The 25,966-nt window shown below is 44.0% G+C and overlaps 1 protein-coding gene and 1 long non-coding RNA gene across 2 annotated transcripts; one reads left to right on the top strand and one right to left on the bottom strand.

The window, feature by feature from the left end:
* The first annotated feature begins 258 nt into the window (after window positions 1-258).
* Window positions 259-1,948, top strand: LOC128406267 (uncharacterized). The gene is made up of 2 exons (XR_008328447.1): window positions 259-601; window positions 1,572-1,948. It is a non-coding gene; the product is annotated as an uncharacterized LOC128406267 (long non-coding RNA).
* A 50-nt stretch (window positions 1,949-1,998) lies between these two features.
* On the bottom strand, window positions 1,999-2,410 carry LOC128406266 (60S ribosomal protein L31-like). The gene has a single exon (XM_053373510.1). The coding sequence runs from the start codon at window positions 2,389-2,391 to the stop codon at window positions 2,014-2,016; it is 378 nt and encodes a 125-aa protein (XP_053229485.1). The 5' UTR covers window positions 2,392-2,410; the 3' UTR covers window positions 1,999-2,013.
* Between the last annotated feature and the right edge of the window lie 23,556 nt (window positions 2,411-25,966).

Raw genomic sequence — 25,966 nt, 5'->3', positions numbered from 1 at the left:
TGCCTGTTGATACAGTGGTACCTCTGGTTATGTACTTATTCATTCCGGAGGTCTGTTCTTAACCTGAAACTGTTCTTAACCTGAAGCACCACTTTAGGTAATGGGGCCTCCTGCTGCTGCCGCGCCGCTGGAGCACGATTTCTGTTCTCATCCTGAAGCAAAGTTCTTAACCCGAGGTATTATTTCTGGGTTAGCAGAGTCTGTAACCTGAAGTGTCTGTTACCTGAAGCATCTGTAATCTGAGGTACCACTGCTCAGACCCTTGATAAACTGCTTGCAACCAATTTCTTGCAAATTTCCCTTTTACTGAAAATTTGTATTTGGGTGGGGGAGAGGGTCTTTGAGAGTTTATTGGGCATTTTTTTCTTAGTGCAAGTTAGTGCTAACTTAGTTCTGTTTTTCTCTCTTCTCTCACCCTCCCTTTTTTTTTATTAAAAAAAACCCCAACAGTTATTCCCTGCAATAGAGCAGCAATGGTCCTTCGGTCAACCAACGGATGCCAGTTTATCAGTGTTTGCAGAAGAATTTTGCAGCAAGGAAGTTTCTGAGTCTTCTGCATTCTGCATGAGCCGTCAGTGGTGCAAAAGTGCTTATAGTGCAGGTAGTATTTCATCACCTACTGCAGTTTTTGCACTTCAGCATCACTGTGGCAGTCTGTGTGGTGGCTGCCCCCCCTTGCTCAGGTGGAGGAGCAGGCTGGCCCTCTTTCCCTTTCCATCTGCCTGGGGATACTCTAAGGCTGTTTGTGCTAAGGTGCATCTAGTGCAGTGAGTGGAATAGCTTAGAATCTACTGCCCTGGATGCGCCTTCTGGCACACGCAGCTGGCAGTGAGTCTTGACTGAAGTCACAAGGACAGCAAGACAGCTGCCTCTTTCAGAATGCCTTGTGCACAACCAGAAGCCTTTAAGTCAACCTTGCAGAAAATGTGGGAGTGCAGCATTACTCCACCAGTGGAAGCACTGTTAGAAACTCAGGTATATAAGCCAGGTGCCAAATGGCTCCTTAAACCAGGGTTACACTCTCCAAAACGGAATGCCTAGTTGCCATTTTGGGGCCAGTCAGCTTGAAAGTCGTATTTTTAAACTGTTTGGTTCCTGAAATTCATGCTGATTGTGCAGATAAAATAGAATGGATAGAATTTTACAGGATGGGGTATTAGTGTGTGAAAACGGGGGAAATCCAAGGATCCCCGGGCATGGTGGAGATGGCAGGTGCCATTCTGGTGCCCAGTCATCTTCCCTTGGTTGCAAGTGGCCAATAGCCAGATGGAAAATGTGCCTGGTGAATTCTGAATGCTGAATGAAAGGTTATTGAAAAGAGTGGAGTGGGGAACCTTTGGCACTCCAACCTGCTGGGTTCGAAACCACATCTGCCCCCTACCCGATATGCACCACGTTCTCAGTTTTCTTGCAGAACAACAACTGCCTAATAGAAACTGTAAGCAGTAATTGCTCCTATCCACATATCCCGTAGAAATGCACCTTAACTTGCAAACTGCGTCCTGGACCCTGTTTGGTTTCTCTGTGGCTTCTGTAGATTGACTGTATTTCTACCCCACCTTTCCTCCTAGGAGCCGAAGGTGGTGCACGTGGCTCTCTTCATTTTGTCCTCACAAGAGCTCTGTGAGGGAGATTAGGATGAGTGACCGTGACCAGCCCTGGGTCACCCAGTGAGCTTGATGGCTGAGTGAAGGTTAGTCCAAAACTCTAACCACTGCACCACCATGAGCTCTCCCTTTTTATTGCTCGCCTCTGAAATGGTTATGGAGGGCTGATTTTTTTTAAAAAAGCATTCTTTTATTTACGTTTGTATTTTTGTGTGATGTTTTGCATGGTTTTATGCAATAAACTGGGAACTTGGTATTGCAGACCTTTTATATCTGAGCTGCTTCAGCCCCTTGGGAGTTTTGCAGTAACTCAGACTCTTCACCAGCTTGCCTAAATTCTATTGGGTGTGCATTTTTCTTTCTTTTTTCTTTTTTAATGTCATAACATTTTTATTGTAATGAAAGATTAGTTTTCATCCACATGAACAGTCTGTAGGCTTTTGAAAGTGGTAACTGGCACATATGTGACCAGTGTATACAGTTTATTAGGCGAATCCTCATCTTCATTGCGTTTTCTGGATAAACGCACACTGATACGGTAAGGAACATTCCTTACTCCTTTTGCCCAGACAGCCTTGTTCAAGCGGGTGTCAATGCGTACATCAGGAGTCCCCATCTCCTTCATTGCAAATTTACGGATCTCCTTGAGAGCACGAGGAGCCCGCTTCTTGAAGCCAACGCCATGGATCCGTTTGTGAATGTTTATAGTATATTCCCGAGTAACCACCTCATTGATGGCTGATGGTCCTTTCTTCTTTTCACCACCTTTCTTTGCAGGAGCCATCCTGCTCAGGACCAGACCAGAAAGCGTGCATTTTTCTTTTTTAAATCTGGTATGCCTAGCTTCTCAGGAGTATGAAAAGTTAATGGTATTTGGATACCACCTGCACTTTCTGATACAACAAATGCTGTTTTGTTTATTTAAAGATTTATATTCCAATTTAAATTTAAATTGGTTTACAACAATAAATTGCACAATATACAAAATTTAAAACCAATTAAACCTCCAAAATTTTAAACTTAATGAATTTAAAATCTGTTTAAAAATAAATAAACATAAAACATCTGAGAACCATTTAGGGATCAAAAGTCTCCTGAAACAAAACAGTTCTGACCAGGTGTGTGAAACTCAGGGGTGGTGCCTGCTTAACTTCTTGTGGGAGGACGTGCCATAACTTTGAACCCACAACACCGAAGGCTTGACTCTTCATTGACATGAGGACAATGGGCTTGGCTCAGTGACCAGTGCCAGATCTTTTAACCTTGGCGCCATGCGTTGGTGGAAGCATGTTCATGTCATCTGCACTAGCTGAAGCCCCACATAGAACCCACATGCAGCGCATTGCGATAATCCAGTCTCATATCCAGTGGGATAGCAAAAGTCATTTTTGGTGTTGCAGTGTAGGTTACCCACCTCTGAATCGAAACAATTTTGCCCCTTTCACTTGATATTTTATTTAATGAAATTTATATACCGTTTAATTGTTGCAAAACCTTGCCTTGTAACATAGGACACTACCTTAATGCTGCCACAGTCCGTTAGCTCAGCATTCTCTACACTGACTGGCAGCAATGGCTCTCTGGGGTTTCAGGCAGGGGGTCTGTCCCAGCCCCACCTGGAGATGCCCTTGGGGATCGAATCGGGGGCCTTCTGCATGCAAGTCAGGTGCTCTGTTGCTGAGCTGCGGCCTTCAAATACGTGGACATATGAGAATGGAAACAGTAATATTGCCTGGCAGAATTCACAAACATATCCCATATAAAGCTGAAACAGGTCCATGGTTTAGGGTGTTTAAATTCAAGTCAGCAAAATTCTTTCCATAATTCATATGGGGGAAAGCAAAAATAACTAAAGTGTGCTTTCTCCACTCTTAAAAAAAAAACCCTTTGGTTCATTTCAAGATGCATAGGGCGAGGACTTAAAACACATCACTGCCCATTTAGGACAGGGATAGGGAAACCTGTGATTTTCCTGTACCACAATTCCCATTATCCCTGTTACTGGCTACACTGGGTGAGGCATAAGGGAGCTTAGAATCTATCAACATTTAGAGGGCCACAGGTCCCCCAAAATTGATTTAGAAGGCTTACTGATACGAATTGCCAAGCACAAGAGCTCTTGACAGTAGAACTCACAGGTAGGCAATGAACCTGAGTGTTGAAAGATTCAGGATACATAGAAGTTTTAATTCACACAGTACGTCCCCCCGGCAGGAGGCAGGGATGGCCACCCCCTTGGATGGCTTTGAAAGAGGCTTGGATAAATCTATGGAGGGAGGAGAGGGCTGGAGGCAGCAAGGCTTCTTGGCTGGAGACCACGGGAGCCTTTCCCATGGGCTGGGCTGGATGAGCCATTGGCCTGGTCCAGAAGCCACTCTTGTGTTCTCAGGTTTAGGGCTCAGTGCTCCTCTAGCACCCTGTTTGCCACAGTGCTCAGGCAGATAGGCTTCCATGTTCCACGCTAGCTTTTAAAAGTGCCTTGGCATCTTGGGAACACAGGAAGACCTTTTCACCAAGTCAGGCAAAAGGCCCACCCAGCTCACTAGGGTCTGCATTGAGTAACAGGCTTTCCTCGGTTTCAGACCTGGTCCTTCCCAGCCCTGCCTGGTGATTTTTTTCTCTTCATAAAATTTACTCCCTTGTAAAAAACAACAACCCAAAAACCTCGGAAGTGAATTACAAAAAAACCCAATGTCATAAAATTTTCAATAAAAACAGTTAAAACAGCTACAGTGGTACCTTGGGTTACATACGCTTCAAGTTACAGACTCTGCTAGCCCAGAAATAGTACCTCGGGTTAAGAACTTTGCTTCAGGATGAGAACAGAAATCGTGCTTCAGCGGCAGCAGGAGGCCCCATTAGCTAAAGTGGTGCTTCAGGTTAAGAACAGTTTCAGGTTAAGAACGGACCTCCAGAACAAATTAAGTACTTAGCCCGAGGTACCGCTGTAGGAGAAGGGGACGACAGAGGGCGAGATGGTTGGACAGTGTTCTCGAAGCTACCAGCATGCGTCTGACCAAACTGCGGGAGGCAGTGGAGGACGGGGTGCCTGACGTTCTCTGGTCCAGGGGGTCACAGAGTCGGACACGACTAAACAACAACAGCACCACTGTACTAAAAAAATTATGTGATAAGTGAAACACCAGATTAAAATACATGTCTGCGTGTCTGGGTAAGTTTGTCTAAACAAAGCCTTAGCTGAGAAGACTAGTGGAGTCACCTGCTTGTTGTCAAGAGGCAGGGTGTTCCAAAGGGTGGTTCTGTAGCGCCAAAGAGTGATTAATGACAAAGGCAGAGATTCTAACCTGGGACCCGTTGCATCATGCTGGTTCAGTAGGGACTAATGCAGATGGGTGCTGTTGACTTGTTTTGCCTTGTTCTTGCCCTTGCTAAGCTTGAGCCTGCCTATCCAAAATGCTTTCCCGAAGGATTCCCAGCAATCTCTGCTTCGTCTTAGCAGTGGCAAAGTGCTCATAGTGCAGGTAGTTGTGCATCCAGATCTACTGTAATATGGGCACTTACAGTACTGTTAGACACCAAGCGCCACGTTGGGGCCGGTGGGGGGCAGAGGAGCGCCTGAGAAGACCGTGTGCTGATCTACAGTCCGTTTTGCAGGTTTGCATCCCAGCTTGGTGTCCATTGCTGTGCAAATCCATGCAAAACTGACGGTGGTGGTGTGAGCAGAGAGGAGCTCCGTCCCCCCAGGGCTGGGAGGGAAGAGACGGGACAGGCTTTTCCCCCTGTCCCCTTTATTCTCGCTTTGCTTTCAAAGGCAGCTTTAGAAAACTGGCTTCTCCCTGGGTTGGGATTTGTTGCATTACTTGTGGGTTCTCTGGACAGTATTGCACTTGTCCCGGCCTGTGGAGAGGGAGAGAAATTCTTCGGGAGCAGAAGGGTAAGAGGGAGGAGAGGACCGGGAGCCCGTGTTCTGCTGTTGTCGGGTGGATTACGATGCAATTTTGATTAGACTAGCAGGACGAAAATTGCACGGTATCCATCTGTAAACCGCAGGACCTTTGGTGTTCTCTAGTCTCCTCTAGGGCGGAAGGGGGAAGAGGAGTTGAGGGCTGTCCTTGGAGAGAGAGGCTTGAATGTGTTTGACAGCCAGTGGGATGTAGCAGCTGGGGATCCCGGCTAGGATCTGGGAGACCTGGATTCAGATCCCTTCAACCATGAAACCCACCGGTGGATGTATCCTAGGGCCAGTCACCACCTCTCATTCTACCCTACCTGCAAGGTTTGTTGGTGGGGATTAGGTGAGGAAGGGGGAAGACCTTGTATGCCACCTTGAGGTTCTTGGAGGAAAAGGTGGGATATAAATCCAATAAAAAAATAACAAATTGCAGCAATGGCTGTGCTGCTGCTGAAATATCAGAAAGGAATTTGTAAGACTGCTGCATGTGGTTATTTTTTGCAAAAAATAAAGTGGAGATTTAAAAAAAATGGTTTCTGCCTGTTGAATTTGAGCTGGGATCTTGTGCCTCTTCAGTCCTAGCAAATCAGTAACTTTGAAGCGGGGTAGCTTACCAAACCAAAGGGTGCCATCCCTAAAGCTTTCCATTCTCCCAGAATAGGTGATGTTGAATGAGGGACGGAGGCAACAGAAACTTTCTCCTGCTGACGTCTTTGATTCCATGTAGTTTGTGGCTGCATGTGTTCTGAAATGCTGATATTTTTAGAAATCAAAACCCCCTCAAGAGGAGAGCTGCACAGAAAGAAAGAAAACCTTCCATCGGCTTTATGCAACCTGGTGCCCTTAATATTTTTAGGCTCCAGTGTATCCATTCTTCCTGGCCGCTGGCCCTGGTTGCAGGGGCTGATAGGAGTTGGGAGTGTTCTTGGAACAAGAGCACTGCATTGATGTCCAGCAGAAGTGAAGGTGTTGAAAAGAACAGTCAGCCTGTGCTGCTTGAGACTTGCTGCTGCATAATGCTTCTTTTTCAGTGCAGTCATCATAGGCAGGCTGCTGAAGAGTTCTGCAGAATCTGAAAGCTTGTTTGACTAGTGGATTTCTTTAGCAACTACAGCACTGATGTTTGAGATGGGTTTACTCTGTCATTGCAGCTTGGGCTGCTGGGGAACCACTTGCCTATAAATCACACAGACTTATGCGGAGACATTTCCTTTGGCTTTAGACATGCATAGAAAGTAACCAATGTTCTCAGAGGAAAAGCATGCTTCCAGAATCTGACCTGGAAGAGGAGAACTGGGGGTCCACCCTCTATCAGGCTTGCTGAAGGCAGACACATTCTTTTTTCTTTTACATCTTTTCACATGGAGGCTATTGGGGCATATACTATATTACCACATATTCTCATTGGTCCTAATAAAGGTTCTAGTTTCCTGACAAGGGTGATGCTCTTCCTAGGTGGCACAGTGCATTCTACCATTTCAGGACTATTCCTTGTGGAGGTTGCCATCTCAAGCCACTGGAAGAATAAAAATGAAGGTGCCAAGATGTGATAAACCTCGCAGAGGACTTTGCAATGGTGGCACAATGCCTTTCACTGATCTAGCAGAAGTTTGCCAGTTTTGGAGAAGGTGCAAGTAAATTCTTTGAATTCGAAATGTCCTGCATCTTTAAATCTGTTGTGTTAACTGACAGCTGCAATTGTTTGGCTGCTTGCCAACCATTTAATCATTCAATTTGTATAGCTCCCCCGATACCCACAGGTCTTTCAAGAGGTTCACAGGATGCACAGCTGTGCTTGCACCTTTGCCACCTTTTTCATTTTGGTGACACACTTTTTAGACATTCATCATTTTGCAACACAGTAATTCAGTTTTACTAGCAACCCGGCAGGTTTCGGGAGAAGCGAAGGGAGTGATTGTACAACACACCTGCGCACAGCGTTGCGACACAGTTTGGAAAGCTCTGCTTTAAACAGCAGCCTAGCAGTAAAGAAAATGCCCAAGCAGAATGGCAGTTGCAATGACTGGTCATTGTGTGTCGTTTGTGTAAGCACCCACCTGTCAATAGGATATGCTTTCATTAACTGATAGAAGTAAACATTTTTAAAGTATTTTATTTTTAATTTCTCACTTTCCTCCTAAAGAAGCACCAGGGCATTTAAAACAATAGGATAAAAAACACACACTTTAAAACGGAAATGAGAGACATCGTACCAAATATAAATAACTTATTAATAGAAGGGGGGTGGGATTCAGACTCCCGGATTTGAAAATCTACTACAAGGCCTCTTGCCTCTGCTGGATCAAAGAATGGATTTCATTGGACAGTACTGATATATTAGATCTAGAGGGACAACAATAGACATGGGTGGCATGCCTGTCATTTAGATAACAAGACGGAGGTACAAGACAAATGATTATGAATCATATAATTGGGAACTCATTAATAAAAATTTGGAGGAAGTATAGTTTATTAGAACCCAAGACCTCTTGGTGGACAGCACCGCTTGAAATGATTTCAGTTAAAAAGAAAAACATGGGAAATTGGAGTTACCTATAAAGACCTTCTAAAAGAAGAACAAGGGACAGCTAAAGCTGAAACCTTACGAAGAACTTAAACAGTATTGTACCAGCTGGTTACAATATTACAAACTTAATGATAAATTCATCTCTGCAGGAGTCCAAGAGTTCAAATTTCAACCAGAATTTCTGAATAGTTCTAAGAAGACTCTATCAAAAATGTATAACATTACTTGAATGGGAATTGAAAGATGAGCAGATTAAAGAAGTCATGATTAAATGGGGACAGGATTTTGGTTACGCGATTTGGCTAGACAAATGGGAAAAGCTTTGGAAAACATACCAATTTTACCACCTGTTACACTATTAAAGAATATATGAAGATGTGTTACAGGTGGTACATGACTCGTTAAATTAGCAAAAGTTTATAAATTGCCATCAAATTTGTGTTGGAGATGTAAAGTATCAGAAGAATCACTCTACCACTTGTGGTGGGATTGTACCCAAATAAAAATATTCTGGAATAACATATATGAGGAATTGAAAAAAATGTTTAAAGTAAATTTTGGTAAGAAACCAGAAGTGTTTCTCTTAGGGATAGTCTCAAATGACAGTCCAAAAGATAAAATTAGAATCTTTTTGTATACTACAGCTGCCGCTAGATTATTGGTTGCTAGAAATTGGAAGTGTGAAGAAATACCCTCAGTGATAGATTGGCAAAAATGACAGCAATAATCAATACAATCCAACCAGAATCTTAGAAAGAAATGGAAATGTGTTGATGACTACATGACACAAAGATGTTCGAACAGTAATTTATTGATAAGTATAGATTAATCTCACAAAGATAAGATTTATGAAATGAAAGAAGGAATTTTGAATGTGCTAGATAATAAATATAAACACAATAGTAATATTATAAAATAGAATTAAAGATGCCATGCACAGGGGGGAGAGAAGTCACAAGGGAATATGTGGAAAGGGAAATGTGTATAAATACTTGACTAATGTGAATACAGTGGTACCTTGGGTTAAGTACTTAATTCATTCTGGAGGTCCGTTCTTAACCTGAAACTTCTTAACCTGAAGCACCACTTTAGCTAATGGGGCCTCCTGCTACCGCTGCACGATTTCTGTTCTCATCCTGAAGCAAAGTTCTTAACCTGAAGCACTATTTCTGGGTTAGCAGAGTCTGTAACCTGAAGTGTATGTAACCTGAAGCGTATGTAACCCGAGGTACCACTGTATGTAATTTGCAATGTTAAAGTTGAAGAATGTGTTTTGTTTATAATACCTACAGTATTTGAATATGTGTGTATATGTATAAATAAATAAATAAACAGAGGGAAATAAATATGAAGGCTGCATCTATTACATTTTAAATAGCAAACTTCTGAACTGGGAATTGGAAGGAAGATGTAAAAGTTTAAGTCAAACCATTGTTTAAAATAATGAAAGATGCCTTACAAGTGCGTTTTCCCTTCAAGGTCTCTTTCCTTTCTGCCACACGATGGCAGTCTATTCCTAGAAAACTCATCGCAGTGCTGAAATGAAAACTTGAGAACAGCCTTTCTTGACCTTGGGTTCCCAGATGTTGGACAACCTTTCCCACTGAAAAAGACACGGCAATAACTGCTTCTGGCCCTTAGGGAACACGGTTCTTCTTCTTCACGGTTCTTCTTCTTCTTATTCGATCCCTCGTAGCTGAGTAAAATTATCTTCCATAAGCACTGTTTTAACATTGAGTCCATAAGTGACTGGAAGCCAATTCTGGATCCCCACGTCCTTCCACAGTGGGGACATTGGTTTCCGGGCGGAGTTGATCACGGTGTGGATGTGCCTTCCTTTCAGTACGTTTCTCCCGTGCATCCTTGTGTCGTTCCCGCGGTCAGAGAGTAGTAAAAACGGACACCAACCAGAGTATAACCTGAAGCGAAGTGGCTTAAGAAGCCTGACCTTTATTTGGTATAAAGCAAACTGCTATAGCATAAGGTTACCAGACAACCCTGTTTCCTGGGGACAGTCCCTGGATTTACAAATCAGTCCACATACAAAATCCATTGACATTGAAAAGTCCCCGGATTCCTTGAAAAATATCTGGTAACCGTACTATAGCAGGGTCCTACCTAATCCAACAGGGAGAGGCAAGACCCCGAACAAAAGAAGACATTGACTTTTAAAAGTTTTCCCCATATCCCAGAATACAGTTCAGACATCATCATCTATACATCATTGCTACATCACTAATTTGTCACACAAGAGGAGGTCCAGGGGTTGTAACCTGAGTTTCAGGTACCTGCCCCTCCCTCCTGACAGTCACCAGACACCCATTGATGATAGAAAACAAAGCTATTTACCCTCGAGCTAAGTAAATCAGTCTCTTTGTGTCCTGGTCTGAATCCATTCCTGGTTCACCACATCACCTTTGTGATTGTGATGGGTGGACACCTGGACTTGACACTCTCTCTAGGGCGAAGTTCACTAGGTACGTGACTTCATGCCTTGGGATCCTTGGCATCTAGAGTCATATTTCCCAATCCCTTTTCAGAGTGGAACAAAAGTGGAATGGAGAAGATCTGTTAGCACGTTGATTTTTAGTGAATTTATATTAGTTTACCTTAGTCTGCAACCATCTGCAAAATGCCTTGACCTAGACAGGAAGTGATTAGTAAAAGTTCCTACAGTGAAGCATTGCTGGCTTGGTAAGATTTTCTCCCTTGACAAGAATGGGTAGAATGGAAAGGAGTGCGATGTAAGGCTGCAGTACCAGTGATTTGTACCCCAAGTGGCGCTGGCTGCTAACTTTTGATTGGCCAAAGCTTGACAGATCATTTTGAATATAGTGTTTTGCACTAGCGGTCTACCCACGTTATTGAATCAGTGGCATTTCTGTGATCATTTGGTGGTACTGGCTGCTCTTATGTACGGGGGCCGTGTAATAACAAAGTTATTAATATCAGCCTTACCTTAGGATAATAGCAGGTAAGTATTCATAACAAGCATACTATGAGGCAACTCGTGGTTTTCTTGTGTGTAAAGCCTAATTGTTTTTCCTGTTTGGAACAAGTCTGGGCATATCCTAGTGTTTTGCATAACCATTTATCTCAGGCTTCAGCCCACATCCTTGCTGATAGGGGTGTGAATAAAATGTGTGTTTTTTTCCTTATCACTGCCCTGCTGGTTGTTATTTTGTCTTGCTTGTGTGACTCTTTTAACAGAAACAATGTTAAGGAGTACAGGCATGGCTACAAACACATTAGAATCTATGGGTTTGATTCCCTGCAATAAAATAGGACCTTGGACCATAGTGCAACTGTTCTTCCGATGGCATAACTGAACATTACCATACAAAATTCCAAAAGGTCAACCCTCCCCCCTTCCCTCTGTTTAGAACACCATCATCTATAGCTAGCAGGGGCAGCAGTCAGGGATGATAGCAGTGGTAGTCCCAACAATACAGTGGTACCTCGGGTTACAGACGCTTCAGGTTACAGACTCCGCTAACCCAGAAATAGTACCTCGGGTTAAGAACTTTGCTTCAGGATGAGAACAGGAATCGTGCAGCGGCATCAGGAGGCCCCATTAGCTAAAGTGGTGCTTCAGGTTAAGAACAGTTTCAGGTTAAGAACAGACTTCCAGAATGAATCAAGTTCTTAACCCAAGGTACCACTGTATCTGGGAACCCCAGGTTGAGAGATGCTGCCTTAGAGCGAGTGGAGAAGCAGTGAGCTAGATGGAAATCCCATATACTACATAATTTTATAAACTTCTCTTGTGTCTCCTATTGCCTTTTCCATGAAAGGTCTCAAATGCTGCAACCTTTTGTCGTCATCTGAGATTCCATAGGACACGGGTGGCGCTGTGGGTTAAAGCCTCAGCGCCTAGGACTTGCCGATCAAAAGGTCGGCGGTTTGAATCCCCGCGGCGGGGTGCGCTCCCGTTGTTCGGTCCCAGCGCCTGCCAACCTAGCAGTTCGAAAGCACCTTTGGGTGCAAGTAGATAAATAGGGACCGCTTACCAGCGGGAAGGTAAACGGCGTTCCGTGTGTTGCGCTGGCTCGCCAGATGCAGCTTGTCACGCTGGCCACGTGACCCGGAAGTGTCTGCGGACAGCGCTGGCTCCCGGCCTATAGAGTGAGATGAGCACACAACCCTAGAGTCTGTCAAGACTGGCCCGTACGGGCAGGGGTACCTTTACCTTACTGAGATTCCATATGCCAAAGGAGCAGGCTTTCTTGATGGGGATGACCTAGTTTTGGAACCCCCTCCCTTCAAAGGTGTACCTGACATCTGGTTTACAAGGTGTCTTTATTTACATTTCAGTGTGTCTCCTTTGCAATTTTACCTGTTGCCTTTTAATATGTTGCTATCACTTCCCCATTTGTGTCAGCAGAAACAGCTATTTATTTTGTCTTGCCAGCCCACCTGTTCTGCATGAAGGTCACAACATTTTCTCACCTGCCTTTCCCTTCTGTCAAATGGACACATTTTGACTTTCAATTGGCTTCTTGGCAACTATTTTTCAAGAATAGTACTTAGAAGGCCTTTTGCAGAAGCTTTCCCAGATAGCCTGAAAATGCAAGGGTCATCATTTGGAATCATAAGCTGTCAGTTTGCATTTCTTAGTGCAGAAAGTACTGATCTCATGTGTAAATATCTTTCCTATTCTTATTCTGTTTAATTTTAGAAGCTACTAGAAGCTTCTCTGTGTGAGAGAAGCAGAGGCAGAAGGTTCTAGATTCAGGTAGGTAGCTGTGTTGGTCTGATGCAGTGTGTATATATATATACATGTGTGTGTGTGTGTGTGTGTGTGTGTATTTGTCCAATAGCACCTTAGAGGCCAACTAAGTTTGTTCTTGGTATGAGCTTTTGTGTGCATACACACTTCTTCAGATACACTGAAACAGAACTCACCAGACATTTATATACAGTGAGAGGGTGGGGAGGGGCCCCACAGTATGCCAACATCTTCATGGCAGATTTGGAACAACGCTTCCTAAACTCCTACCCACTCAAACCTCTCTTGTACCTGCGATACATTGATGATATTTTTATTATCTGGACACATGGTCAGCAGACCCTGGACACCTTCCACCAGACATTCCATGACCTTCACCCCACCATCAACCTAACAATTCATTGCAATTCCAATCTATGCAAGAAATACATAGACATAGACACCACCTTATACCGAAAACCAACTGACTGACAAACATATCTACGTGCTTCCAGCTACCATCCCAAACATACCAAACAATCAGTTGTATATAGCCAGACTCTATGTTACAGCCGCATCTGTTCCAACTCTACAGACAGGGATTCTCACCTAAGAGATCTACAGCAAACGTTCTTGGAACTAAAATATCTGCCCAATGAAGTTAAACAAAGCCAGACTGATACCCAGAGAGAACTTGCTGCAAGACAGACTCCAAAGAGAAAATAACACAACATCACTGGTAATCACATACAGCTCCTAAGTTAAAACAGTTCAACGCATCATCAGAGATTTACAACCTCTTCTAGACAACGACCGTTCTCTTTCCCAAGCTCTGGGAGGAAGACTTTTCATTGCCTACAGACAGCCACCCAATCTTAAACAACTCCTCACCCACAATAATACAACAACCAGACTTAACATGGACACTGGTACCAGTGCCTGCAATAAACACAGATGCCAACTTTGCTGCCACATACACCCAGACAACACCATCACTGGACCCAACAACATCAAACATACCATCTCAGGCCTATTGAATGGCTCATCTTCTAACATTGTATATGCCATCAAATGCCAGCAGTGCCCTTCAGCTCTCTATATTGGACAAACAGGCCAAACCCTATGCCAAAGGATAAATGGACATAAATCTGACATCAGGAATCACAAGACAGAGAAACCAGTAGGAGAAGACTTCAATCTCCCAGGACATTCTATACAAGATCTCAAAGTAGCTGTAATGTTACAAAAGAATTTCAGAAATAGACTGGAAAGAGAAGTTGCTGAATTGCAACTTATTACCAAACTTAAAACCATGGAGAGACCTGGTCTGAATAGAGACATTGGATTCTTATCTCATTATACATGATAAAGCTATTTTTAGCCATCTCACCCTTTTGCTTTTTCCTGTAAGACCAATTGCAGTCATTAACAGTTGTCAACAGGTTTACCACATCTATCAGCCAATCACCCATTCCCACCACCCTTCTGAGCAATACCCCTCCCCACCCTCTCACTATATATATGGGTCTGGTGACTTATGTTTCAGTGTATCTGAAGAAGTGTGCATGCACACGAAAGCTCATACCAATCACAAACTTAGTTGGTCTTTTAGGAATTATAACAAATGACATCCCTGAAAGACATGAAGATAATTTTTTTATATGCAACAGCCGCCGCAAGGTTACTGATTGCAAAAAATTGGAAATCAGAAGAAGTACCAACATTGAAGGATTGGCAACAAAATTTTTTTAAAAATGATTGAATTAGCAAAAATGACGGCAACAATTAGAATGCAATCTAATCAAAATCTCAAACAGGAATGGAAATGTGTAGAAGAATACATGACCAAAAGATGCACCAACAAAATTTTATTGATATGTATAGACTGATTTCACAAAGTTATGTTAAGTCAAGCAGATATATAAGAATTAATGTTTAATTATTAAGATACAAAAATGCAATCTCAGTAATAAAGTTACAAAGTAATAGCGAGGAAGTCACGCACGGATGGAGGGAAGAGACAGGGCAAGAAATAAAGCAAAAGAAATGGAAGAATGTTGGTACATAATGAAATGTGAAAATGAGAATTTACAAATATAATGTATGTGTATCACTATGTATTCCAACATTAATAGTAAATAAATAATAATTAAAAAATAATATTAAAAAAGAAGAATGATCCATATGGATGATGTTGCATTGCACACCTTACTTGAATCTCAATCTCTATATACTAAACAGACTGAGTACTGGCCAGAAGATGAAGATGAGCTGAATATATCTGAGGAAACTGAAGAACTGCTCCTAGAATTGAAAGAAGAAATCTTGGAACTGGAGGATAAAAGCAATGGAAGAAGAACACAAGGTGTGCTTTTATTTACCTTACACTCTGATTTTTCTCAGGACTGTGAGAGGACACAAAACAGACAGTCTGTTGATGCATATCTTTTGAGGATTTGCTTAATGTGACTTTCACTGGGGATGGCTCTTGTGTGAAAGAAGCTAGTCCCGTTAAACGTAGTGATGGGTGTCAGGCCCAGATGTTGTAGGGTGTGTGTGACTGCTGCTCAAAAGAGCAGCCCAGCACCCCTCCCTTGAAGTCTACCAAATGGAAAAACTACCTCATGTTGTTTCTTTTTTCCATTTTTGTTTGCTGGTGATTGAGAAAGTGGGCAAACTGGATGCTGTGTTCTCATGCATCCTCTGGTGGGGGAAAAAGAGGAAATATGTGATTCCCATGTTCATTTTCAGGGAGAGTGAGCAGAGACACATGCCCTCCCTATGAAATCCTGGAGAGCTGCTGTGAGTCACTGTCTGCAATTCTGAGCTAGAAGGATCAGTGATCTGACTTGGTTTAAAGCAGGTTCCTATGCTCCCATGTGAAATAATGGCTTCATGTTGCAGGAAACTCTTAACTGGTGGCAGCTCGGTGCCACATGTACACATAGAAAAGGTGATTTTATAACAATGTGTGAAATGGCATTGAGTTGCTTTCTAATTAAGAAGTGTACAGATGTAAATGGATTGCTCTTAAATCCATTCTTTGGCTTGAAATTGGAACTCTTTACCATGTCATTAGAGGCTGGGAGTACAAATAGTGGGTCATTGTGTGTGTGTCCCCCCTGATCACCTGTAGTGTTGCAAGGTCATTCTCTCTTTTTAAAAGCTCAGCTTTTTGAGAAATATTTTCAGTTGCCATGAACAAGGCTAGGTAGCTCAGTTGGTTAGAACGTGGTGCTGGCAGTGCTATGGTTTCAGGTTCGATCCCAGTAAGGGACAGTGGCATATTCCTACATTGTAGGGGGTTGGACTAGATGATTCTTGGGGTCCCACTCCCTTCCAACCCTATGATTCTATGAGATCTATGAAGTACCTTTCAGATCAGGGGTTGGGAGCCTCTGGGCTGTGGGCCCAACCTGGCCAACCAGGACTTCACATGTGGTGCACAAAGCCATTTTTGGGAAGCCTCATCCCACCTGTCTTGCATCATACATTCAGGGGATACCACTTTTTGCTCCTAATGCTGTTCTCTGAAAACTGGAGGTTTAAAGAACAATGTGGGGCTGTTAGGGCTTTCAAACAGCCTCATGCTGTGCTGCTTCATTGCAAGTTGGAGTGCTTAACGCAATACTGAAGAAACTACGCCTAGGAAGCAATGCAGTGATGCATTCAAAGGACCGCCTGAAAGTTCTTTGCTGTGCTTCGAAGTCCCAAAGATCAGGACTTGAAAACATCATGGTGGCATTACGTCAGGTCTTCCCCAACTCTGTTCTGGACTCTGGTTTAGTAACTTGAGGGAAGTGGTTGTCAACAGCATGGTCACACACCTGTTCAATGGCAATTCCAATTGTCATCAGTGATGCCTCCAACTGCTGTTCATCTCTCTAACTAGAGTATGAAGCTGAAAATCCAAGAGCAGGAAAATGCCATGAGTGAATTAAGAAATTTCCAGGAGAAAATAAGGCTAGCCCTTTTGGCAATACAGTGGTACCTCGGGTTAAGAACTTAATTCATTCCAGAGGTCCATACTTAACCTGAAACTGTTCTTAACCTGAAGCACCACTTTAGCTAATGGCACCTCCCGCTGCTGCTGCGCGATTTCTGTTCTCATCCTGAAGCAAAGTTCTTAACCCGAGGTTAGTGGAGTCTGTAACCTGAAGCGTATGTAACCCAAGATACCACTGTAGAGCTTAAAGTGCAAGCTTGCATGAATGAATCTTAGGACTGTGTTAATGGAGATGGAGAACTCCTTAAAAACTCTACTCTCAGATCAACAAACTCTCAAGGTATGCACTGACTTCCTAAGAGAGCCATTTCCTGTTTTCATGCTTTCTATTACAGATGGAAGTGAAGCTTCTCCAAAGAACTTAATATTGGGTTACTACATTTTATGTTCCCCCCACTCACCTTTTCCCCAATCTGCTCCAGGCAACATGCATGTCTTCCTCCACCTCCGTTTTATCCTCACAGATAGTAAGTGGCCCAAGGTGACCCTGTGAGCTTCATGGCTCAGTGGGGGTTTGAACCTTGATCTCCCTGGTCCAAAGCCAGCACTCAAACCCAGGCATTGGGAACCTCTGCCCCGCAGGTCAGACCCAGCAGGGCTCCCAGGTTGGCCCTCAAGGCTGTCTTTCCCCAAGCCATGCCACCTGTCCCACACCCAGTGTCATATGTGATAACTGGATTGGGGGCAGACAGACGCAGCCGGAAAGGACCAGCCAGAAGCTCAAACTGTGTTCCTGGTTGTTCTTTGAGAGTGCCGCTCGGCAAGCCCCACTGGCATCAGCGGCACTCAGGAATTCTCCCATTGGCTTTGTCCAATTGCAGGCATGGTTTTGAATTCATTTTTGCTCTGTGGGCAAAGTTTTTCATAATGACCGTCAGGTGATTGACAGGTAGGTGGCTTCATCCATCCAGCAGAGCCACCTCTGCTCTAACCAACAAATTTAAATGACACAAGTTCAGCTCATTGCCATTTTGAATTAGTACATCTTATGAGCTTCAATTATCACAGCAATTAATGGTGTGTGTTGTGCTACGCTTTAGACAAAGGCCCAGAGGCCTCTACCCACAAATGGTCATTCTCTTCTGAACAATGGTTTTGCCTTCTGGTTGTATCTAATAATTACAGATGTCTTGAAAACGTGTACTTGATTGCAGCCATTTTTATTTAAACAGGCCAACTACCGGTATTTTTTCCTCCAACAGACACAAAGTCTTCAGTGTCCAGTCCACTAACACAGCAACAGACAAGTTTTAAGCAGCAATCTTGATATTTTGTGGACCCTGTGGGCAAGCCTATGAGGATGACTTGTTCACTTTTTCACTTCAGCACTTATTTAAAAGAAGAAATAAAAAACATTTGCACAGATATTTCTGTTATTGAAAGGGAAGTCATCTTTCTAAAGTGTGATGGTATAGAGATAAATTGAGATGTATGTGAGCTCATCATGACAAGCTGTAGTTGATCCCTGAGCTGGCAAAAGCTGGTACAGTGGTACCTCGGGTTAAGAACTTAATTCATTCTGGAGGTCTGTTCTTAACCTGAAACTGTTCTTAACCTGAAGCATCACTTTAGCTAATGGGGGCTCCTGCTGCCGCTGCGCCGCTGCTACTCGATTTCTGTTCTCATCCTGAAGCAAAGTTCTTAACCCGAGGCACTATTTCTGGGTTAGCAGAGTCTGTAACTTGAAGCGTCTGTAACCTGAGGTACCACTGTATAGTGGTCAGCATGCTGGAATTTGGATCAGATGGCCTGGATTTGGGTTATTATGATTACAGCCCTGTGCGCTGTTCCGTGGAGAGTTAGCTCCATTTAACTTGGTGCTTGCTTCTGAATAACATAGGCTCAGCTTGTAGAGCTTTAAACAAAGGTCTTCAGCCAGCAAGCAGTCTCGCAAAGTGTTAAATGGTTAGCATGAAGCAGAAATCCCGTTAAAGGCAGTCTCTAGCCTCTGCTCAAATATTTTCCCATTTCCTCTATGCTAGCTTTGAAAGCCTTGTTATCACCTCAGACACTTGCCGCAGCAAGGAGAATCCATCAGTTTCCCCTGCCAGTTCATGCAAGAGATGATCTTGAGTATCCCAGCATCCCCTTCACAAAGAGGAGTTCCATGCGTGCGCATTGATGAACGCATAGGGCCCTTCACATAGCTGAGATGGGACTGAGCTATCCAGCACGATCCCCTCATGTATTCTCAAGTGAACCCCCTATTACACGACAGGTATTAGCCTCTTGTGCATGCTACAAACACTTTTCCTGATGTTAAACCCGTGGTAGAAAGCTGTTGTCCTGAGTGTTTGTCTGGAATGACAGCTCCACTGATAGTGGTTCATCCTTCCTCTAAAGAAGTAAAAATATGTGAAGTCTAAATCTGAGATAAGACAGGCAACTCAAGGTTACCAAGTGGTGAGTTACGCAGCACATCTTCGCTTCCAGGGTTCTGTTGCTAAGCCCGCCATAGACAAAACATATGCATATTTTTTTAAGTTTCTAGATCAGTGGTTCCATGGATCACTTGAAAATTGCTGATGGTCTTTGTGGACCATTTAATGGCTTTTCTGCCTGTTGTAGCAATTGTAACATGCTGTGATGAGACAATGTATGATCTTTAATTGCATTTTTATTGTTGCTTTTATTTCTTGTGTTTCATTGTACTACAGTTTGCATTCCATAGAACTCAAATAAACTACAGTATGAGAAATAAAAGAAGCAACAACAATTACAATTAAAAAATTAAGTGAATATTAAGGCACACCATCTGAATGAAGCTTAGGGACCACAGTTTGGGAACCTCTGTTCTAGATAATAATGTATGACTGTAAATTACTGATAGAAATTGGAAGCAAGGCCTAAGTAAGATTTTAATTTGGTGTGCAGATGGGCATTGGCAAAATACATGTGGATGTTTGCCTAAATGTATGCAAGTTGTGGAATCTGCTTGTTTCCTTGTGAGGTAAATGAGTTTAGCCTAGTATAGAAATAAGCTTCTTTTTTTCTGACGGTTTACACAACCCTCATCATGGTCAGCATTCCCTAAGATTCACCTTGGTATAGCTGGCAACTGCCAATAAAATAAAAAATAAATAAAAATTGGTAAACATAGCACTTCCTCAGTCATGTCCTTCCCAAAGCCAGTATTGTGAAGCTTGCACATCCATATAATCTTTTCTTTTTAGAAGTCATTCAATGCAGTGGGCAGTATTCAACTGAAGGTGTGAGTGGAGCAATTTCAGTTTGCGCCATGGGAATTTTTCACACTCCCCTCTCTACAGATGCTCCACCTGCCCTCCCCAAATCTGCTCCGGGTGGATGAGGGAGCCACTAGAACAGGTTTAGGGGGTGCTGTGTTGAATACAAGCCAATGCAATTTTATCCAATTCATTTGTGTTAAATGACCAGCTCTACTGAACAATTTTAATGTTTTTTATGCTCCTGGTTGGATCATTCCCCCCCACCCAGACGCTTTTACAGTCAGTTAAAACATTTGCTCCTGTAATGGTAGGATTCTATTTTTTAAAAAGAAAAGTTGTAGGTTTTTTCACAGGATTCCCCAAAGTTCCCCCAGGAACAAGTCCCAACTTCTTCAGCTTCTTTTCTACAGCAGAATTTCATCCATTGCTTGAAAACTCACCCAAACTTTGCTTTCTGGTAGGGAGAATATTGCCACTAGGAGGAGCAGATGTTCTGGGCTTGGAGGGTCTTCTGGGCTGGTGATGGGGTGCATGTGCAGGACCACGGGTTGGGCATGGATGGTTTGGAAACACGATGGCAGCCCAACCCTCACTGCCTATAATGGCTTTGTAACACAGAGTGGCCCATGCTGCAAAATATATAAGGAAAAAATATGTTGGCTTATATTACATATGTATGTTCTGTATTATTATTTTAATACTATTGTTAAAACGTTGTCATGGCCCTTGGGTAGAACAATAAACTTATAAAACTTGAACTACTTCACTATCATGTAAGTGTTCAACCATTAGATGCTGCTAGAGCACCACAGCAGTTATGGCTTCTGCAATGCATAGAAGGAGCATTAAGCACATAGCAAAAGTCAACTACAGTGAAAGTAGCTAAGTTTCCCTGTTGCAGCAGAATTGTATTGGGTGTGTGTGTGTTGAAGCACATAGCCTCAGACTTTGCAAAATTTACCTGTAGGCAAATGATCACCCTCCCAAAATTAACCTTCCTTTTCAAATCCTCCCAATCTGGATTCCCCTAGCCCAACTTCACAAATGGCAGAAAAAAATTACACCTAATTAAAAAATATACACTCAAACCCCTCTCACACAAAAGAATAATTCTCATTACAGCCACCAACTACACCTTAAGCCACCCCCAACCTCTCTCACCACCAAGGAAATACAACAAGTGAATAGTAACACATACAAGTAACGCTGACACCCCCCAAGTTGAATAATAGAAGCATAACCACCCGACCACACACCCCTTGCCATTCCCCCTCCCCCTTTCCCCTCTTTTTTCTTCCTCTTCCTAATTGTTAAACCAAGTCCCGGCAGACTGGAGGAGGGCAAATGTTGTCCCTATTTTCAAAAAGGGGAAAAGAGAGGACCCAAATAATTACCGCCCAGTCAGTCTGACATCAATACCAGGGAAGATTCTGGAGCAGATCATTAAGCAAACAGTCTGTGAGCACCTAGAAAGGAATGCTGTGATCACCAATAGTCAGCATGGATTTCTGAAAAATAAGTCATGTCAGACTAACCTGATCTCGTTTTTTGACAGAATTACAAGCCTGGTAGATGAAGGGAATGCAGTGGATGTAGCCTACCTTGATTTCAGCAAGGCATTTGACAAGGTGCCCCATGATATTCTTGTAAAGAAGCTGGTAAAATGCGGTCTTGACTATGCTACCACTCAGTGGATTTGTAACTGGCTGACTGACATAGAATAGAATTCTATGATTCTATTCTATGACCGAACCCAAAGGGTGCTCATCAATGGTTCCTCTTCATCCTGGAGAAGAGTGACTAGTGGGATGCCACAGGGTTCTGTCTTGGGCCCAGTCTTATTCAACATCTTTATCAACGACTTGGATGATGCACTCAAGGGCATCCTGATCAAATTTGCAGATGACACCAAACTGGGAGGGGTGGCTAACACCCCAGAGGACAGGATCACACTTCAAAACGACCTTGACAGATAGAGAACTGGGCCAAAACCAACAAGATGAATTTTAACAGGGAGAAATGTAAAGTATTGCACTTGGGCAAAAAAAATGAGAGGCACAAATACAAGATGGGTGACACCTGGCTTGAGAGAAGTACCGTATTTTTCGCTCTATAACACGCACCTGACCATAACACGCACGTAGTTTTTAGAGGAGGAAAACAAGAAAAAAATATTCTAAACGAAACAGTGGATGTATGATTTTTGTGGTTCATGCTGTGGCCACAGACATGTGATCTGACAGTGAGTTTGGGGTAGCCCAATGCAAAAATCCTGAGGATCCATGTGGATCCATGCTTTGTAACCACGTTTTTGTGCCATTGCGGCCCCATGAAACAGTGGGTGCGTGTGTTTTTTGGTGCAGGCTGTAGCCATGGATATGCTATGTGATCTGATGGTGAATTTGGGGTGACCTAGTGCAAAAATCCTGAGGATCCATGTGGATCCGTGCTTTGTAAGCACGTTTTAAGTGGGGAGGGAAGGAAAAGAACTCAAGGGACAAGGAGCACGCGTGGGGGGTGTGGAGAAGGATGCTGCTAATAATGCAGGAGAGGCTCCTCTCCGGCTTTGCTCCTTTAGAACAAGCAGGCTCTGCGTCTCTCCCTCCTCCCCGGCAAGGAAACCATGATAGTAACCACTCTGAGACAAATCAAGAAAAATTGCGACCAACACTCCCCCCCAACAAGCGCAGTGAGGTCAAAACACACACACACACGCAGAGAGAGAACTGGCCCTAAAGTCGCAGGGCGCTGGAAGTCGCAGGGGCGCTGGGGGAGTGAACGTGAAGCAAGAGAAGGAGACGGAGCCCTCACACACAGAGAGACACACAGAGTGTCGATTCTAAAGTCGCAGGGGCGCAGGGAGAGCGCAGGGGCGCTGGGGGAGTGAACGTGAAGCAAGAGGAGAAGGAGCCCTCACACACACAGAGAGACACACAGAGTGTCGATTCTAAAGTCGCAGGGGCGCAGGGAGAGCGCAGGGGCGCAGGGAGAGTGAACGGGAAGCAAGAGAAGGAGAAGGAGCCCTCACACACAGAGAGACACACAGAGTGTCAATTCTAAAGTCGCAGGGGCGCAGGGAGAGTGAACGGGAAGCAAGAGAAGGAGAAGGAGCCCTCACACAGACACAGACACACAGAGTGTCAATTCTAAAGTCGCAGGGGCGCAGGGAGAGTGAACGGAAGCAAGAGAAGGAGAAGGAGCCCTCTCTCACACACACACAGACACACAGAGTGTCAATTCTAAAGTCGGAGGGAGAGCGCAGGGGCGCAGGGAGAGTGAAAGGGAAGCAGGAGGAGGAGAACGATAGCTCAAGCACACACACACACACACAGCCCCTACAGTGGCTAATCCAAAATCGGACAGCAAAAAACTGCAGGCAGGGACAGAGAGCACGGGGTTGTTTTAAAGCAGCCAACCCTGCTCTGCTTCTCTCCCTCCTCCCGGCTAGGCTGGCTGAAAAGCTTTGCTGCTACTTAGCAGCTCAGTGGGGAGGAGAGAGGGACATAGAGGACGGGGTTGTTTTAAAGCAGCCAACCCCGCTCTGCTTCTCTCCCTCCTCCCGGCTAGGCTGGCTGAAAAGCTTTGCTGCTACTTAGCAGCTCAGTGGGGAGGAGAGAGGGACATAGAGGACGGGGTTGTTTTAAAGCAGCCAACCCCGCTCTGCTTCTCTCCCTCCTCCCCGGCTCTGCTAGCTGACAGGAGCTGCTTACACCCGCTTTGCTGTTTCAAAGCAAGCCACGGACTGCTCACAACTGCAGCAGATTCCCCGCCATCTGTAGGCATTCGCTCCATAACACGCACAAACATTTCCCCTTACTTTCTAGGAGGAAAAATCTGCGTGTTATGGAGCGAAATTTACGGTACATGTGAAAAGGATCTAGGAGTCTTGGTTGACCACAAACTTGACATCAGCCAACAGTGTGACGCGGCAGCTAAAAAAGCCAATGCAATTCTGGGCTGCATCAATAGGAGTATAGCATCTAGATCAAGGGAAGTAATAGTGCCACTGTATTCTGCTCTGGTCAGACCTCACCTGGAGTACTGTGTTCAGTTCTGGGCACCACGGTTCAAGAAGGACACTGACAAACTGGAACGTGTCCAGAGGAGGGCAACCAAAATGGTCAAAGGCCTGGAAACGATGCCTTATGAGGAACGGCTAAGGGAGCTGGGCATGTTTAGCCTGGAGAAGAGGAGGTTAAGGGGTGATATGATAGCCATGTTCAAATATATAAAAGGATGTCACATAGAGGAGGGAGAAAGGTTGTTTTCTGCTGCTTCAGAGAAGCGGACACGGAGCAATGGATACAAACTACAAGAAAGAAGATTCCACCTAAACATTAGGAAGAACTTCCTGACAGTAAGAGCTGTTTGACAGTGGAATTGGCTGCCAAGGAGTGTGGTGGAGTCTCCTTCTTTGGAGGTCTTTAAGCAGAGGCTTGACAACCATATGTCAGAAGTGCTCTCATGGTGTTTCCTGCTTGGCAGGGGGTTGGACTCGATGGCCCTTGTGGTCTCTTCCAACTCTATGATTCTATGATTCTATGAATTCATGAACCAAGAACTTATACATTGACCACTAATAATGAAATATATGTTGTAGATATTTTTCCACATTTATGGTGCTATTTTTTAAAAAGTTTTCCAATTTAATAATCCAATAAAAGCCACATTAAAATATTCCAAATTACAATACAATAAAAAAAATCCAAATATAAATGCCGAATTTTATATCTTTGGGTGACTTCCCATGCTCTGAATTTTGCAAAGTGCTGATATTATGCTATTTTTGTGATATACAAATGACATGATAAATCTTGGTATACTTATTTGTATAACATTATTCTTGTTTATAAAACCCAATAAAAAATCAAAAGCAAAACATGAGGGAGGTGGAGAATCTGTCTCTCTAGCAATGATGAAGATGGGTGGGGCAGGGGAGGAGGGAATTTCCACACAGTGCAGCTTCACCCAGCATGGCTGAATTGTAGAGTTTAAAAAATGCACCTGCCACAATTACCTGCTTTGTAGAGTTCCCAAAAGCAAAAGAAAAGGAGGAGGACTCTCTTCACTCATGGACTTTCTGGTGACATGCATAAACTATGGCTGCTGCTTGATTCCTGGTATTTTCAGCTATTTGTTTAAAGAGACAGCTTGAGGCAGTATATACCCTTCAGGCTGAAGGAAACTCTTAGGCAGATTAGTTGTAAGCTGTGAAGCACCCAGCTGGGGGCAGCCTTAACAAACACAAACCTTTGCAATGCTACCAGTGGGAGTTCTCGTCTCTCTCTCTCTCAATTTGTTTCCCCCTCTTTAAATAAGCCACCCAGGTCCCTCCCTATAATCAGATTCTGGCAGACTGCACACAGACTTTGCAATAAAAAAGCCACAGAGAACTTCCGGAGGCGGCGCAAAACCGTGATGGCGGACCTCTTCGAGCTCTGAAGAGGGGCACCGCAGAAAAGGGTTGCTCGCGACGGCGCAGCGGCAACCCATCAAGATAAACCACGGGCAGAGTGAGTCCGTGGCCGTGGGACCCGGCGGGCACCTGGAGCGACCCCGAAATCACAAAAGGAACCCCGTAAGGGGCTCCGGAGTGAAGGAGGGGGAGCGGTGCTGTGGGTTCATCGCTCTTTCTGCGGAGGCGAAGCCGCGCGGCTGTCACGGATGAGCGCTGACCTTTCTTCCAAGAAACATCGGGCTGAAACATCAAACCCGTGAGTAAGGACCTAAGATTCTACAAATCAAATCGGAAAATTTGGCTAAAAACGGGAGACGAGAAAGAGGAAGTCCGTCTTCCGACACTGCTTTCAAGATCAAAGCAGACGGTCTAAAGAGCGGAAAGCGCTGTGAACAGGGAAGCTTTGAAGCTTTAAATCGGGACTTTCGTGCACATTTGAATTTTACTTTTAAAGAATAAATACAGCATAAAATTGACCTGGAGCGGACACCCCAAGGGCAAGGGAAGACTCTAACCCCAAATTCCCGGGTGGCCGGGTAAAGTTGTTTAAACTGCGGAA

This window comes from Podarcis raffonei, chromosome Z (genome assembly GCF_027172205.1).
Source record: "Podarcis raffonei isolate rPodRaf1 chromosome Z, rPodRaf1.pri, whole genome shotgun sequence".
Lineage (NCBI taxonomy): Eukaryota > Metazoa > Chordata > Lepidosauria > Squamata > Lacertidae > Podarcis > Podarcis raffonei.
The sequence above is the reverse complement of the archived record's forward strand: the minus strand, read 5'-3'. Positions and strand labels throughout refer to the sequence as shown.